At 53.5% G+C, this 17786-nt stretch overlaps 2 protein-coding genes across 2 annotated transcripts; one reads left to right on the plus strand and one right to left on the minus strand.

The window, feature by feature from the left end:
• Positions 1–1127: 1127 nt before the first annotated feature.
• Positions 1128–4762, plus strand: LOC134502004 (uncharacterized). Its single transcript, XM_063310077.1, has 3 exons — positions 1128–1307; positions 1724–1890; positions 3394–4762. Exons 1-3 carry the CDS (start codon positions 1157–1159, stop codon positions 4678–4680), a joined length of 1605 nt encoding a protein of 534 aa, XP_063166147.1. The 5' UTR covers positions 1128–1156; the 3' UTR covers positions 4681–4762.
• Positions 4763–8456: 3694 nt separating this feature from the next.
• LOC134501969 (retinol dehydrogenase 11-like) lies at positions 8457–17501 on the minus strand. Its single transcript, XM_063310014.1, has 6 exons — positions 17239–17501; positions 14303–14542; positions 12475–12564; positions 10724–10915; positions 9902–10008; positions 8457–9475 (listed from the first exon to the last, which is right to left on the minus strand). The coding sequence occupies exons 1-6, from the start codon at positions 17393–17395 to the stop codon at positions 9179–9181; spliced, it is 1083 nt and encodes a 360-aa protein (XP_063166084.1). The 5' UTR covers positions 17396–17501; the 3' UTR covers positions 8457–9178.
• Between the last annotated feature and the right edge of the window lie 285 nt (positions 17502–17786).

The raw sequence follows: 17786 nt of genomic DNA on the forward strand, positions 1-17786 counted from the left end.
TTCCTTCTTCGTTGCACTTTTTATTTTTATATTTTTCCTGGTTTGCATTGGTTTTTTCATCTTTGAATCTATAAACTTCAGTAAAAATTATTACTAAAAATGATTTATTAGGTTTATATCCCACCTTCTTTCAGAGCCTCCAGGCAGGTTCCATGGGGCTCTCCCTTCACTTTATCCCCTCAGCAACAGCCTGGTGAGGTAGGCTGGACCGAGTGAGGGCCACTGGCCCATGAAAGTGGAACCGAGCCTGGGCCTCCAACGATGGAAAGGCAGGACAGAATTCTGACCACGGAGCCAAGGACAGAAGGCCTCGCCCCCGTCATAGGGGACCAGCGGTAGGCCGCCTTCCCCAGCCCGGCTCCCTTTACTTGCCTCTCCAACGCCGGGCAAGTCCAGCGGGACCCAGCCGGACCCCGTCCCGACGCCCGGCGGAGCACCAGGAGGGCCGTTCCTCTAGCCGAGCGTTTCGCCGCGGCTATGGGGGAGCAGGGAAGAAGGGCCCCTCCCTCCCAGCCCTAGCAGGGCATCTGCCCCGACCAGCTGGAGGGACCAGGCCCCGGTCCGCTCGGGCGCCCCCGCACCCGGCGCCCCGCCGCTTCTCCGAGGGCGACGGGGCCGGGCTGCTCCGCGGAGCTTTCCGGAGCTGCCCGGCTCTCGTCCCCGCCGCCGCGCGGCCCGCCGAGCCCTGCCGCCCCGAGCTCCTGGCCCTGAGGCCGGGGAGAGGGGAGGAGGATCCGCCGGGGCCGTTGGGCGGCGGTTGCTCCAAGCCCCCGGCTACACACCCCTCCAAGGTAGGCCCCTCGGGCCGCCGGGGTCTCCCGGCGACTCTCGCCTACCGGCCGCCAACGCCGCTGCTTCCCACCGCGGGATCCGCCGCCGAGCAACGGCCGCGCTCGCCCGCCGCGTCAAGCAAAGCCCCAGGCAGCAGCTGCCCCTCTGCCGCCGGTCACGCGAATCTACGCTGGGCAGCGGCAGCAGCTCCTCAGGCACGGCCAGGCCGCCCCGAGCGAGGACCCCTCGACGGCGCAGGCGCGGGCGGGGAGCGCCGAGACTTCCGGCGTGCGCCGTCTGGCGGCCGGAAGTGCATCAAAGCGCGCTGGTCCAGGAGCTGGTTCGCGGCCGCTCGCCGGCAGCGGTCGGCCGCGCCAGCAGCGCCATGCCCCGGAGGAAGGCCGTCAAGCCGCTGCGGGCGCTCTGCCTGGAGAACGTGGCCGCGAACGTGCAGCTCCTCTGGGCCAAGGACTACGCCGAGCGCTCCCTAGACGAGTACCGCTTCCGCTACCTGCTGGGGCCCTTCAGCGAGCTGGGTGAGGAGGAGGAGGAGGAGGAGGAGGAGCCAGAGCGCGACCGGCCCTGGCGGGGGGGGGGGGGCGCCCCGTTCCCGGGGTTCTGCGGAAGGCGTGCGCTCGGGGGCCAGCCGAGGGGCGGCTCCCTGCCGCCCTGCCCTGCCCTGCCCGTCCTGCCCCCGGGCTGCCGGCAGTGGGCGTGGGGAGCGGCCCTCGCGTGCCCCTTGCCGCCCCCGGCCCTTGCGCCCGCCCGACGGGTCAAGCGCCACTGCCCGGGTGGGGGGTGGGGCGGCGTTCTTAGGGAGGCCTGCGAGGCCGAACTGGACGAGAGGAGAGGCGCGCTGGAGCGTGAAAGGGAAGCCGGCTGCTCCTCGGCTTGGCTTCTCCGCTCTGTCCCCTCCGTCTCACCGCTCGGCCTTTCTTCTCCGTCGCTCCAGCTGGCTGCCTCGTCCGGGAGTTGATTGACCTAATGGGGACCCACCGGCGCGTGACCCGGCCCGTGCTGCACTTGCTGCTGGTGCCCCAGTTGACGGAACTTGACCTCAGCAAATGCTCAAAGCTGGTTACCAGGACCATCACTCAGATGATTACCAGCCGCTGCAAGGTGGGTGGCAGGGGTTGCATTAGGATCAGGGGGGCGGGCAGGATATGGGGCAGGCTGGGACAGTGCCTAGGTTGGGGGTCCTATTGTTACATTCTCTACCCCTGACTTCCCACATCGCCTGATGCTTCATGGCAGTGATCTGGCCTTCCTCCTCTGGCTTGGCTGCCTTATTTAATTCACCCAAATAAGTATTGTTTGTTTTTGTTTGTTGTTGTTTTGGTCATGCCTCCTGTGTAGTTCTGGTGCCTCTTGGACTAAGTAAATCTGATGTGGAATATGGCAGAAATGGTATATTTTAGCCACATAGTTTTGGTGAGGCATTCAGCTCTCCCTTGTTTCTGTCTGCAATAGGAACTCCAAATGCCTAATAATCATTGAGCCAATCAAAGCAAAGAGGATTCAGAATAAGAGAGCCAGTTTGGTCTAGTAGTTTAGGCTCCAGGCTAGAAACCAGGAGTCTGTGAGTTCTAGTCCCACCTTGGGCATGGAAGCTGGCTGGGTGACCTTGGGCCAGTTGCTCTTTCAGCCCAACCCACCTCACAGGGTTGTTGTTGTCGGGAAAATAGGAGTAAGGAGTATGAGGTATGTTCCCTGCCTTGAGTTATTTGTAAAAATAATAAAGGCAGGATAAATAAAGTGAGGACTTATTTACTGATGTATATGATTTACATGGCTGCCCATCTCACACTGGTGACCTGTGTGTACAGGGGCTTGTACAGCACACGCTGTACAAGGATTAAAATACAAAATACCAACATACAACCACCCAGCACCCAAGACTTACAACCTGATTGGGAGGGAATGGGGGAGGGTTACCCCAAGCCAGCCTACTCTCACCTCAAATACCAGCCTGCTGGATCTGAGTAGGATGAAGCAGGGAGATCTAAAAGCTGCCCTGCCTCTGTCAGAGTCACTTAAGCTGCTTCAGGGTTGTTTCTGAGAAGAAAAAGCAGCTTTTCCTTTCAGATGTGGCCGCACTGTAGTTGTAATCTGATTTCTTTGCGACCCGATAGGAACCCAAGGCTGTTGGACCATAAAGTTCTGTCCTGCCTTAGCTTTGTTCGAACTGTGGCCACTGAAAAATGGAGACAGAACAAGCTTCGGGGCAAGGAGTCACTGAAGGCAAAATACACAGTAGGCAGATGATTATTTAAGGCTTTACATACTACCTTTCAAAACAAATTTTTCAGTGCTGCGTACAGCTAGTATCATAAAAGCATTTGAAAAGCAGTATCTACAGGTTTAAATTTAAAACGGTAGTAAGATCAGTGAAAGACATAAAAGACATATAATTTTAAAATCTATTACTCTTTAACAGGACAGCACCAAAATTAAAATTAATTAGGAAACAGGTACAGCAGTAATATGAAGAATTAAATGTCCAAGGAGAATTAAAGTCTAGAAAAGAAAAACAGGTTAGGCAGGGGACGTCCCACATGACGAGCCAGGTATGATTGTTTCCTTACTTACAGACTTGCCTTTTCTTTTTCCTCCCTGGGACAGAACCTGTCCCTGCTGTATCTCCAGGGCTGCAGCCGGGTCCCTAGCGATGCTCTGGTTGACCTGGTAGAAAGCTTGCCTCATCTCAAAAAGCTGGACTTGTCGGCAACCCAGTGCAACACCCAGGTCTTGTCAGCCGTGGGCTCCACCTGCCAGCATCTTTGTGAGCTGGAGGTTTCTGACTGCAAGCGACTGTCTCCGGATTCCCTCTTCCACCTGGCTTACGATGTCACGACCAGCTCCTTCTGCTGCCAGGCACTGCAGGTACTTTCAGTCGATGGGCTGGAGCCCGGTGCTAAAAGTCAGAATCTGGTCTGGGCCTTGGCCTTTGTTCTGCTGGCCCTTCCCAGTCTCAGGTTCATGGAGAACGAATTTGTTTCCGAGGCGGTGTGTGAGATCTCCCGCCAGCAGTTCAAGGGGGCCCGGATTGCCCCTGGGCTTCCCTCGCTGGAGGAGCTGGTTCAGCGCAGGATGGCCACGCACACGGATGAGGTGAGCTCCAGACTTACGCTGCCTCTCAAGGAGTTGTTGGAGGTAGATGAATCTTCCTTGCCCGTAGTTTGCAGGGTGTGCCCACACTTAACAAAAGTGACTGTACTTCTGGATGACAGTTCTGCGCTGAGCCCTGTCTTCTCTTCCTGGCGTGCCCTCACCCACCTGACATTAGACTGCGAGAGACCCAGGCAGCTCAGGCAGCTGCTGCCCGTGACGGCCGTTGTTGGCGCCCAGATGCAGTCCCTCTCCATTGATGGCTTCGTGGTCAAGGATGAATCGTCCTTCCACATACTGCTTGGTCACTGCTCAAATCTCCGGAAATTCAGTGCCAGCATCTTCCTTTCCCTGAGATGCCAGAGCCAGAAGGCTGCTGTGGGGGATGCTGCTTCTACCCTGCCCAGGTTCTCCCACCTTGCTGAATTCACCTTGAGCCTCTCCGATTTGCATGCTTCCGCACCTCCCCAGCCTGCAGCAGGGTTGAGAGCAAACCTTACGTCTGTCCTCGAGAACTCCCCAGGCCTGGAGAGTTTGGAGCTGTTCTATCTGCCCTTTTGCCTGGATGGGGTGTTCAAGAAAGTGCTGGAGCCCCCGGGCACTGCTCTGGTGCACCTCCGCCACCTTTCTCTGCTCCAGTGCAAGGTGTCCAGTAGCACCATCCACCTTCTGTTGGCCACAGACAACCAGCTGGATTCCATCCATTTGGACAAATGCCCAGAGATCTACCGGAGGGACTATGATGAGTTCCTCCAAAGAGTCAGCAGAGAAGGCCTTGACCTGCACATTGAGTGGCAGTGAAAGCGTGGAAGGTCAGCTTTGTTTCTGTTGAGGCCAAGGCAGAAGAGCACCTGTTAATAAAGTTTGTATTCTCTATCACATTCTCTCTGGCTTCTGTGGACACCGGGGCACAGACAAGGGTGGCCTTACCGGCACAGCTCAGGTGTGTGTGTGGGTCAGAAAGTGGATGGCTTAGCAACAGTAGGGCCACTTCCTTGCATCCTCCCTCCTAGAAGCCAGACCAGGCCGAGGCATTTCCGGTCCAGCCCCTGCGTTCTCGCGTGGTAGACGCACTGCAGGGAGGGCTGCCTCCAGTATTCTCACGCGTTGGCAGAGCTCTCTGCATGTTAGCAATGCTCTTGCCAGTTTCCTTGACTGGGAGCAGGCAGCAAATAGGGAGCTTGCCCGGTTGCTTCTGACGAGAGTGCAGTTAGGCATGCCCAGTGATCCAGAAAAGCCTTCAGACTGAGGCCTGAGGGTGATGGTGGTGGTTTCCTCCCAAGGGTGGCTTAAACTGGAGACCAGGACCCAACACACTGGAATGTAATTGCCTTGTTGACAGTTACAGTTCCAAGGCTATTAAGCAGAGTGTCTGAAGAGAGATACAGTTACAAGCCCTCTTTGTCAACTTATGCCAGTCATCACTTCCATGTTATTGGTTACTTTATAATTACAGTTAATTAGCCATTTAATAGGACATTATCTCTGTAATTGATAAGGTTAGCTTGCTGATTGGTTTAATTTCATATGCATATTGAAAATTAGAGGTGGTACAATATAGGTGTACAATATAGAACTGCGACCCATCTACTATTTTTACTCTGGCATTATGTGGGCAGTCTTGATTCCAGCTGCCTAACACCCCGAGCGGCTGGCCTGTGGCCCTGCCATTCACACTTTCACTTCTCAGCACTTCCTTACTTCAGGTGCGGATGTGGATTCCAGGCACCTGATTGTTTTTTGCTGAATTGGTAACTCGGTTTGTTGAATCATTTTCTTAAATTTACAAGACTTGTTCATTAAAACATCTAAAAATTGAGGTCCAGATTAAATCCCCAAATTTTTCCCACAAGAGAGAACAAGAGAGACATCGCTGACTCAACAGGCAACCTCATGCTAGCTTGAGATGATGACTATTGTGAAGGACTTCTGAGAACTTGAGCTGTCCCCGATCAGGACGTTCAGAATCACAAAAGAATGAGGGATGAGCGCAGGGGAAAGCTGGCTTCCAGCCAAGAAGAGCTGCATTGTTTCCAGCAAGAGTCACTCAAAATCGCGGTGGGTCGCCCCGCCAAGTTGCTCTCTTCCTTGCGATGCTTAGAAGTTCTTCCCCAGGAGTGGGGAGTTCCTTTCCCCAGACCAGCCTTTCTCAACTTTTTGACCCTGGAGGAACCCTTTAAATATTTTTCAGGCCTCAGAACCCCGCACGTTCAGGCTCAAATAGGGGCCAGAAGTTACAGAATTACTGTATTTGTTTCATGCGTAGGCCTGTATATAGGCATTAACAGTGTTCTTAAACTGAAAATAAGGAAACTTACCTCTTCGATGTGAAGTTGTCCAAACTTGAAATAATTTTTTGAATAAATCGTGATCTCCCAGGGACTCCTAGGGACCTCTTGTGGAACCCGGGGGTGCCACGGGACCCTGGTTAAGAGACTGCCCCAGAAGGCCTCCAAAAGTTGGTTCTGCTCCGTCCTGCGACGCACCGGAGGATTCCTGCCGCCCAGCTGGCTTCCGGCCTTCATGGGTTTCTTACTAACAATAGGCCTGTGTGCTACCAAAGGTGACCTGCCAAGTCCTCTCAAACTCCAAGGACCCGGGTGTTTTAAGGAGGCTGTTGCTGCACACATTTATTTTCAAACTGCATGGACCTCCCAGTGTGAGCCAAAGCAATAGGAAGAACTGCCATGGCATCTGCTCACAAAAGGGTTGCCGTTATGGGGCAGATCTTGCAGCCCCCCACTTCTCCCTCCATCTTTTGCAACGCTCACCATGGGCAGGGGAAGATTAACCCAAAGGAAATTGGGCTCTAGATGTACTCCATCACTAAAGACAAGGAAAAGGGCATGCAGGCAAACCATGGGGAATACACACAGAAAAATGGACAGCGCAAGCGATTTGCTTGCTACGCTGTTCAGCAGTGAGGTGCAAGCCATGCAGGAGCTGAAAGGAAACGTTCATTAACGTGCAGTATTATGGTAAAAAGGGAGCTTGTTGATTCGCAGCTTGCACTTGATGAACGAGTGGTACGTTGCTTAGGAAGAGCTAGCTTGTTTAAGCAGCCTCTCTTCCTGGGGTCAATCACGGGACAGCTACTTTTCTGGATTGGTGAGAAGCTCAGTGATGACCTGCCAGAGCACGGGATGCGGCCTTGTTGAGGTGGAGCATTTGGGGCACTATCATGGGTGCTACTGTGAAGTGGTTCCCGTGAAGAGCATGCTGCATCCCAGAACACCCACAGCAAGCTGGCCACGTGTGTTCCCACCACACCTCCAGACCTTGGGATCCTTTCGCTTGGATTTTTCTGGACAGGGGCACATTTCTGAGGGAGGTTCTGGGTTGCTGCGAACACTTTTTTAATTTTTTAAGAGGCTTTGCCTTGCAGAGGCCAGCTTTCCATTTTACTTTGTTACAGCAATCTTTAAAAAGAGAAATTAAGCCATGTAGGACACGGAGCTGCATCCATCAAGAGACACCCCAGGACCCAGGCAGCCTGCGCTCTCTACCCAGTCCTTGGGCTTGGGAATCAGAAGACAGCTTGGTCCATTTGTTACAAACATGAGTCTCCCCTCATGGGTGCCTGCACTTCATCCACTGCAACCCGCTAAGGGGCCAATGTGAATTCACACATTCAAAGGACTTGGGGCCACCTTGGAGACTAAGTGGTCCCTCGGTGTTCATGAAGAGGGACCCACCTGGGGAATCTCTGCAGGCAGACTGTTCTCTCTGGTCTGGTCCATCTGCCTCAGAAGTGCATTCCCTCCAACGCTGAGCTCCTCTCGTCCCCAAACAATTTGGGCTGTTCATAGGGTGTGCTGAGTGCAACCAGCACCCCCCCCCGATCAGTAGTTCAAATCAGGCAAACGTGATATAAAAATGATCTCCACCAGATAATAACACTGACCCATCCCCACCAGCCCCAATCCTGCTGCTGGTGTTTTCACCGTGAGGGCAATCCTCCTAGCCTATGGGCGTTGCTTTCCTATCAAGAGATGTTGTATTTCTACTTGGAAAGGGCAGCGGTCCTAATAAAGCCCAGTGTGACACCCCGGCAGAGGCTGTGGTGTTTGATGCTTCACATCATGAAACCCACCAGGGCTCCTGGACCCTCCTGTGTGACCTTCCATTAGAAGGGTCTGCTGCTGCTATGCCTTCCCATGCCCAGTTCTGAGGATTCTCTGGCCTGTGATTCCAAGACGGCTGGCATCCTTGGGTGCTACAAAAGCACACACCGAACGCATGTACGTCCATCGTGTACCAGCTCAAGAACCACAAGTCCTGCTGGTTGTCAAGTCCCTCATTAGGTTTATTGACTCGCACTCGGGGGGGGGCTGTCAGGTAAGCAGATTTTCCATTCAGATCATAGAGCCTTGCACTCGATTAGAGTGCAATACAAACTTGGTTATTCCATTTCATTAAGAAGATGCCTAATTCACCCACTGTAATTGGAATATTCAGGCTTTAAACTTCAATATTTATGGTGTAACCATACAGTAGAACTACAGCAGAGAAAAGGACTGGCACAGCAAAATCTGGCATGCTGCAAAGGCATCGCTGGAAACTCCTGTGCGGGATCATGCTGAAGCTGAGAGAGGAGCATCATCTCTAGATAAAAACAATTACAGGTAGTCCTCGCTTAACAACTATTCATTTGGTGACTATTCGGACTTATGACAGTATTGTAAAAACCGGCTTGTGACTAGTCCTCACGCTTACAACCATCACAGTGTGTTTTCCCCCCGGTCACATGATCACAATTTGGGTGCTTGGCAGCTAGTTCACATTTGTGACCATCGCAGCATCTCATGGTCACATTATTGCCATTTTCAACCTTCCTGGCCAGCTTCTGGCAAGCAAAATCAATGGGGAACCACGTGATTCGCTTACTGACCACATGGTTTGCTTAACTACCACTGCAAAAAAGATCATAAAATCGGGTCAGATTCACTTAATGACCACTTCGCTTAGAAACCGAAATTATGATAGTTAAGCAATTATGATAGTTAAGCAAGGCTACCTGTAGGAGATGGGAGAGGTTCTGACAGACTTACCAAGAAACATATTCTCAATACGTCATACAAACAGCCTGGGGCAAAGAGATTCAGAGCCTCCAAACAGACCCTGTTGCAAGAAACTCTCGAATAGAGGGCTGGAGGGCTCCCATCTAGTTCTCGGCCTTAAAGAAAATACAGGGTGAATTTTGCTTTCCTGATGGTAGTTTGCAGTTACAGGGCTCGGCAAGGCCTGTGCTTCCTCTCCAAACCTCTGCAGGGAGCAGTCTTAGAAAGCGAGTCAGGGGTCAGTGTTGCTGGAGGGCAACTGTCCCCCTCTCCCTTGCCAGAAAGGACAGAGCCTTGTTTCCACTTTGCAGGTGGCCTGGGGTCACGCGCTGCCTGCACGCTGGCTTCCTTATGTCCTTTCTGAGGCCTGTCGCCTTCTCCAGGGCATCCCAAAGTCTGTGGCCCATGCTTGGTTCTTGTGCAAGGGCTTGAGGCAGCCTCAGTGTGCAATTGCTGTCAAAATACTTGCCGGAAATTCCGTCCACTTCTTTGGCAACTGCGCAGTAGAGGGTGCTGATGGCTCCCTCCTGGGCACTCTGGGGAGACAGAAGCAGGGGCTGCTCAGAGCAGGCTTCAACTGGCATGGAGGTTTGCAGGGGAGGGAAAGCAGCAACTGACGTTAGAGGTCCAGCAGCAGAAAGGCTACTAGAGAGCTAGAAAATCCCTCCAGGTTAGCAAAATAAAACAAGAGGTGCTCTGTAACTGTGTTTTTCAACCTGGGCAACTTGAAGGTGGGTGGACTTCAACTCCCAGAATTCCCCAGCCAGCAGTGCTGCTGTCCTTGTTGCAGGGAGGTCTGATGCCCTTCCCCGAGCTATTTAATTCCCCTACCCCCTCATCCCCATGTTCCTTCTCCCTTCTCCCCCTTGCTAACTCTTAAGCGCAAGACCTGTTCCTGAAACTACGTTCACTGGTGCTTCGGAGACCAAAGTGGGGAGGAGGGGCTGAGCCCTGACCCTCACCTTCAGGAAGATGCCGCACAGGCTGTAGAGCAGGCGAGTTCCCCAGCCGAAGTGGCGCATGATCTCCGTCTTGACAATGCCCGGGCTAAGCACGTTGGCAGACACCCCTGCAGGAGAAGACACCCTGCCTGAGCGGACCCGCGAGGACAGCTCAGGAGAAGGGCTGGTCTGTGCCTGGCAGGGCTCACCAAAGAAAGACGAACCTCTGGCAGAGCCCCTCAAAGTCGATGGGCGCAGAATGCAAGCTCTCTTTCTTCATCTAGCCCAGGAGGGGAAACGTCCAATGGGTAAAGAACCATCAACCAGGCCCTCCGAGAGGAGCAATGAGCCGTGGGCATGGCTGGTGAGAGCATCTCTGGAGCCTGGATGTTAAACTGGAAACAGACCCCTCCCTGGAGGTTCAGTGTGGGATAGGAAGTCCTCAGGCAGCCACTTTCCACAGAATTATAGCAAGGATGGCTTGCAAGGACAGAAGGCATGGAGCAGCAGAGGGAATGGGACTGATATAAACTACATTTAGATATGATTTCTTTTTCTTATATCCTGCCTGTACTTTCTTCAGTTTGCTGCTACTTATTCCATTTCTGTGATTTTGCCTAATGATGCTTATCCCAAAGGGAACACCACAGATGGCCATGTATGTATCAGGTGATGCCTCCATGTTTGCTTTACAATTTGGGCCTTCTCCCTTCCCATCATATCCTTGATTGCCTGTTTATCTCCTGTCTTTTAAATAACTTTCACTGACTCTCCAAGAAGCCCCCAAATAAAGGAAGAGCCTGGAGGGTCAGCTCAAAGGCCCTGTCAAGAACGAAGGCTCACCTGTGCCTTGCAGCCTCCGGGCCAGCTCCATGGTGAAGATGACGTTCATGAGCTTAGTGCAGTCGTAGGCCTGGCTGGAATTCCTGGGCTGTTCCTCCCCTGTCAGGAACTGGACATTCACTGCTCTGGCATAGTAGTGCCGGAAAGAGGAGACGTTCACGATGCGTGCTGGAGCAGAGGCAATCATGGCACCTGCGTGACGGGGCAGTGAGGAGCAGCTTGAGGCGCAAGGTGAGGGTCGAAGCCCTCTCCGAGGCAAGGCTCCCACGATCTGGGGGTCTCGTCTCATGCCCTACGGCCTTACCTTTCCGCCAGCGTCTGTCCCTCCTGTGGCTGCTTCGTGACGCCACAGGCAAGCAATACTGGGATTCCTGGTCATTCCCCAACCCATCTTCTTAGTACCCCTTTTTTAGACAGTTGCCAGGTGCAACTATGCTACAGCTTTAAATAATGGCTGACAGTCAAGTCCAGTCTTCTTTGAGACCCAGCTATCCATTTATTTTAATATTGATTAATTGATTTAAAACTTTTCTATAGCCGCTTACCTTTAAAAAAACCCTCAGCTTACAACCAATAAAACAGTATAAAACAATATACTGTAGAACAGTATAAAACCAACAACAATACAACTAGCAATAGAAAACCTGGTGCCGCAGCGCCTCTTCTCTAGCGCACCCACATTCGCATCCCATCCTGATCTCACCCATCCCAACCCCTGGGGGAAGAGCCAGGTTTTAAGTGCTCTCTGGAAGAAGGGTGGGGGCCTGTCAGATCTTGGGGGAGAGGATGTTCCATAGGGTAGGGGCTGTAACAGAAAAGGCCGGCTTCCAAGGGCCCACAGGATGGCAACATTTAAGGGAAGAGACCTGGAGCATGCCCACCCTGTCTGCTCTGGTGGGACGGACAGATGTCCTCAGGGAGAGGCGGTCCAGCAGGCAACCTGGTCAGGTGCTTCATAAAGTTTTAAGCACCTTGAATTGCACCTGGAAGAAAACTGGGGGCCAGCACAGCTCACAGCACAGGGCATAATAGGGGTGAACCTAGGGATGCCCAGCACTATACATGTTGCTATGCTCTGGACCAGTTGTAACTTCTGGGTGGCCTTCAAGGGCCGCCCCATGTAGAGCACAATACAGAAGGATTTGCTGTGACCTTATTTGGGGTTGTGTTTTCAGCTCCGCGGTCCATTCTGCAGCTCTGAGATTTCCTATGATCTCCCATCTAAGTACTGGCCAGGGCCTGGTTCTTTTTCTAGGTCTGCCAAGGCAGATAAATGCTACTGCCTGGCTGTGCACAGATGACGGTAACATTCTTTTTGTTTCCTTTCCTAATTATCCTCACAACGTTGCCTTTTACCACACTGGTTCCAAGTAAATTGACTTTTCTTTGACTCACCCACCTTGCTTAGTTCCCTGCTCAGAAATGACCTATTGGGGTTCTTTGTTCCAATGTACATTTCTTTGCACTTCATTGAATCCTATTTGCATTCCAACATCCACCTCTCCAGACAGATCCTTGCCAGCTCTTGATCTTTCATGACCCCCACCAATGCTATTTTCCCAGTCTCCTCCAGGAACGGGCACCACCCATAATTGGAGATAGTTTTGGAGATCCCGTCTTTAGAACGGCCTGGTCCCTCCTCAGCTGTTCCTCAACACCTGGCACTGAGAGAGGAGCTGCCTGATTTATAGTGCTTCAGGCTATGGAACTGTGGGATCAACCTGAATGCAGGAAGAGAGGCCTGTCCTTACCAAGCAGGAGGTTGGTGAGAAGGAAGGCACCAGAGACGTTGGTGGCAAAGGTGAGCTCCAGGCCCTCTGCAGTGACTGTAAATGGCAAGCCTGCAGAGGAGACAAGATGGAGGGCAGCTTAACGTGGGGGTGAGGTTGGGGAGGCTTGGGCTTCAAAGGGGGCTGCCTGTCTTTGGGAAGGGCCTTCTCTTTCCGGGCTTCTGGGCCCTGGGGTTGCATTCTTGCCCAATGGGCTCGGCCACAGGATCAGTCAGGACCATTCCACTGGAGCAGGCAGCTGAGTTATCCACATGAGAGACACACTGGCTTTTCCAGCAGATGTTGAGAAATGCCAGGGCAACCCAGCTGCCTGCCCCCTTCCTTCCTCTGGTCTGTGGCGATCCCTTACAAGCCCAGGGTCCTGCTTCAGAATTAAAGGGCCTGATCCCCCACTGGCCGACCCGGAGGAAGCATTTGGAACCATCTGCTCCAGGAGGCGATGCAGCAGCCTCAGGCAAGAGGGGCCATGGGGACGGGAGGAGGTAACTGCAGACCAGGGCGACAGAAGACATCTGAGCAGCGGAACCTGGGACCTGGGGCCTGGTGGTAGGAGGGCAACGGGTGCCCCTCAGGTGAGCGTGCCTGGCGTGCGTGTGGAAGAGAGAGCTGGAACCCATGTGGGGTTGTGTTCTGGCCCTGGGAAGGGACGGGGCCAGCTTTGCTTTGAAGCAGCAGCAGCTAATGCAGAGTTCATTCAGCAGGAAGTGATTTGGGGCAGCAGAATCTGGATGGACAGTGGATTTGCCGCAGATGGACTAGGAAATGGCATTGGTGATTTGGGATGATCACGCCGCAGCAAATTGTTTAGAAGCAAAGTGGGAAAATTAATGTGCTCCTCCTCTTCACTAAAATGGGCCTTCTGCAGGAGGAGAAGGCTTTTTGCCCTCAACCTCCAGCCGGTCCCGACTCACCCTTCACCCCAATTCTTGGTCAGCTTACTCAGTTCTGAAAATGGCCAGCCTTCCTGCCTACCTCAAAAGGGCAGCAAAGGGGGAAGGCAGGGAAGGCTGCCTTCGAGCAGGCTTTTCCTTAACTCAGCCCAGCCCGCCAAAGTTTCTCTTTCCTCAGCGTAGCCAGCGTGCCCCCTCCCGCCTCTGCTCAGGCTGCGGATTCCAGCAAGGCGCCTGGGGCCTCGCAGGCTGGGAACTCTGGGGCTGTGGTCTGGGACGCTGGAGGGGGGAACCAGCTGCAGAAGGCTGCTTGGCTGGCATAAGCTCTCGTGCTGGGTGGACATTGCACCTGACTGGCTTGTTGGGCTCTCTGGGCAGCTGTTTCCTCTTGCAGAGCAAGGCCTGCAGAGGGGGCCACTCTCCTGCTCGGCCCTCCCTGACAGGGCAGCGCAGGGAGGGGGGCTGGCCCAGGGAGACACATCCTGCCACGTAGAGGACCATCGCAGTTTCCCAAGAGGTGAAAGCAGGCAAGGATATTTGGGGCTGCCGCTGGGCTTGTGCAGACACTGTCCCAGAGCAGAGGACATCCTCCTCCAGGCCAGCATGGGCGGAGGCTGCTTGCTCTGGCGCGACCATCAGGAAGCAACTGAGCCGGCCCTTGCTTATCCGCCCCAGCTCGTCCCTCTGGGACACAGTCATGAGCCCCCAAACTCACCTGCTGCCTCGGGGCATGGGGCTGTGCGGAGGCTGGGGCCGCTGCCCGGGAGGCCTCTTTCTCAGCCTCGGCCCGGGGGGCTGGGTGGAAGCAAGAGCACGAGCCCCGTCTGCCTTCCTGGCCCGCTTGCCTGCTGGCTCCTGGCCCAGACCAGCCGGAAGGCACAGCCTCCAGGGCCCGTTACCTGTGACCCCCACGTTGTTCACCAGGATGTGCAGCTGCCCCTCCTCCTCCAGGAACTGCCTGGCAAAGTTGTGGACAGATGCCATGGAGCTGATGTCCAGCAGACGGAGCTGCACCTGTGGGTTCCCTGTGGCTCTGCAGATCTCCTCCACCGCGGCCTGGCCTTTCTCTGGGCTGCGGCAGGCCAGGATCATGCGCGCGTTCCTACGTGCCAGGTCGAGAGCCACGGCCTTGCCAATCCCTGCAAAAGGCACGGGAGTCAAGAGCAGCCACCCCAGGACCCCAGCGGGGCACCCTGCCCGCCCACTTCCCATGGGCCAGCAACCTGGAGTGGCTGTTCCCACACACAGAAAGGCTGCTGGGCTCTTGCCAGCACGAGGGTCAAGGTGTGTCTGGTAAACTTCCTTTGGGAACTGCTGGACCAGCTGTGCAGTTTGTCTCTGCCACAGGCCTTTCAGCACCTGGATAGTCCAAAGGGATTGGCACAAACCAGACCGGGCACCATCCAACAGCTAGGCCCCCTTGCCAGTCTGGTTCAGTCAGGAACCCCACACAATTCTGCCCCAAGCCCTGACCTCCATGCCAGATCGAAGCCAGATGGCTCCTGAGGAGCACCCAGGGAGATGTGCCTCCCCAGCCTAAAGTGCTCCATGGGTGCTGGGGTGGCCAGGCTAGGCCTCAGAAGCTCAGGGAAGCACAGTGGGGTATATCGATGGCAAAGCCCATGGTGGGGAAAGAAGGAAAACACGACTGTCCCTTGGGGAGACTGCAGCAGGGTAAGCTGGCAACCGGCTGAAGGACAATGCAGGAGAGGCTCTGATGGAATTGTGATTTTAGGGTTAATTTGAAGAAGCAGCAAAAACATTATGTACTACATGGCCACAGAACTGGCCTTGGCCAGCTGCTGGGACCAGAGCAGATAATTAAGTTGCAAACGACATCCAAATTCCTCCGCAGGCCTTATCAGCACGAGCTATTAGTAAAAGTAAGTAGCAGGACGCAGGGAAAGCCCTCCCTGGGAGGCAGGGGGAAGCACTTGCAACCAGGATGGATAAGGAGCCAGTCAGCTCCTACTTCCCATAGCAACAACCATGCCCACCTTTTTCAGGCAACAGTGCCCACTTTTAGGAGTGTTTTAACTGTGTTTACCAATGAAGTTTTATTCATTTATGATGTAATGATTTTTCTGATTGTAGAGGTTTAAATTCCAATGCTTTAGATCGGTGTTAACCTTGGCAATGTTAAGATATGTGGATTTCAGCTCCCAGCTGGCTAGGGAATTTTGGGAGCTGAAGTCGACATATCTTAACATTGCCATGGTTGAGAAATGCTGCTTTAGATGGAGCACTTGCACTTGTTTTGAAAGCTGATTTCCAAGAGCCCTTCAATCTGCGGAGTAAAGCTATTAAAAAGACATTTCCGCCTTGCGTGTTAATTGGCATGCCCGCCAGGTTCAGCAAACCCAGGGTTTCCTGGGACAACAGCTCCAACAGAGAGAAAGACACCATCTGCCTAGAGTGGGCCAATGAATAATGGCCTGGATCAAAGTTGGCATGGATGGGAAATTCAGGTATTTTCTGCCAAAGAAAACCCTCCCTCTGAAGGAGAGAAACATGGTCTGACACCCCTCCCCAAAAAAGCCTGTAGAGTTCCAAAACTTGTAATCAAATTATAATTGTCGGTGTTATAAAACAGGAAGCTTATGAAATATCAGAGAGCAGTAATATTATATATATCTAATTTTAATTGTGGGTAAATGGTACAAACCTTGTCTTGGTCCCCCTTATTAGTTAGTCCCTGGAGTGCAACTCCTGGCACACCTCCCATAAGGTGGGATGTGGCCCTCAACCTGAAAGAAGGGGGCACTCATAGGGGGGAGGAAAAGGTGACTTTCTCATAATAAGGCTCTCCCTCCAGGTACCCTTGGCATTTTAGTGGTCCTCTGGCAGCAGGAGGACAAGGCACACTGTCCATTCTTTCCACCTGAGAGGTCCATTCTTCACCTCTCCCCCTCATCTCCCCCAAAGGAGTTCTCAGCGGGACGGGAGAAGATGAGAAGAGCCACCACCTGGAGTGGGGTAGAGGGGTGTGATGGTCAAACCAGGTAACCCCGAAGTTTCTTGTTGCTTCCTCTGGGACTTCCCTGCTCAAGCCCACCTCAGTGACTGAAAGAGCCATCGGGATGTTCAGTCCCACAACCCAAGCCTGTGTTTCTCAACTTGGCAACTTGAAGATGTATGGATTTCAACAACCAGAATTCTCCAGCCAGCATGGCTGGCTGGGGAATTCTGGAAGTTGAAGTCCACACATCTTCAAGTTGCCAAGGTTAAGAAACACTGTCCCAAACGCTTGGCATCGTCTTGTTTTCCTATCAACCATCTGCATCTTAGGCAGTCCTGAGACAAACTGGCTGGAGCAGCAAGTTTCCTCTCTGGCCTTCAACAAGGCAAGGTTCCAATACTGCACTGAGCCAAGCATGGAACAATCAGGGAGGGGAGCACTTTGGGGGCAGCCATTCTTCAGCAGAGGTGGCCAAACTGCGAGAGGAAGGACGAACAGATGGGCTGCTTAAACTGTCCACTCACACCAACATCAAGATTGCTACCCCCAGGAATAGCTGGGGCTGCTGGTCTCAGAGATGGCCTTTCTTCCCCAATAAGTCATCGGTGGGTGGGAGGGGGGCATTTTTCTTTCCAAACCCAGCAGCTACTCGCAGGCAACATGTCCAGACACACCTAATCCAACCAACCCATTTTCTGGGTCTGTATAATACTGTATGTCAAACCGAATACCAACCAGGTGAATAGGGTTCACGCCACACACCGAATTAGCAAGGGAAAAACTAAAAAGCCAGACTAATTGAGATGGTGTAAATGCATCTGGAAAGGCTTGGGCTGACCTGGCCAATCATGTCGGGGAGCACAACCACAGACTCACCACTGCTGGCTCCAGTGACAAGGGCTGTTTTGCCACTCAGGTCCACAGGACAAGCTTCGGGTCTCCAGCCACACCTTCTCCTCGCCCAGAGCATCCCCAAGAGGGCCAAGGAACAGATGAACCAGAAGGGGTGAGAAAAGAGAGTGCCACCCTCCATCGCAGGCGATCTTCCTAGGAGCAGCCTGGCAGATGGTGCCGATTCAGAGTTCCTGTCTGGTGGGTTGTGATAGACTCCTGGCTTCCCTGCTGTTAGAAACAGCAAAGGCTGCCAGAGGGACAGCTGGTGATCTCTGGGCAGAGTCCACTTTTGCTGAATGATCTGCCCACTTCTTGGACAGAAGCCACGCAGCAGAACTTCGGGAAGGCCAACGGGACACTGACAGTGGGTGTCAGCAAAGGGGAGGAGGAAAAGAAGGCGGTGGCAGAGTTTTGGCGAGAAACCTGCTGTCCACTGGCTCATGCTTAAGACGTGCGGTAAAGATGTCTTCCAAGGAGACGGTTATGTTGCCAGGACCTTCAGCTAGCAAAGGCAGCATTTCTCAGTTTTG

The sequence above is a fragment of the Candoia aspera genome, chromosome 8 (assembly GCF_035149785.1).
Source record: "Candoia aspera isolate rCanAsp1 chromosome 8, rCanAsp1.hap2, whole genome shotgun sequence".
NCBI lineage: Eukaryota > Metazoa > Chordata > Lepidosauria > Squamata > Boidae > Candoia > Candoia aspera.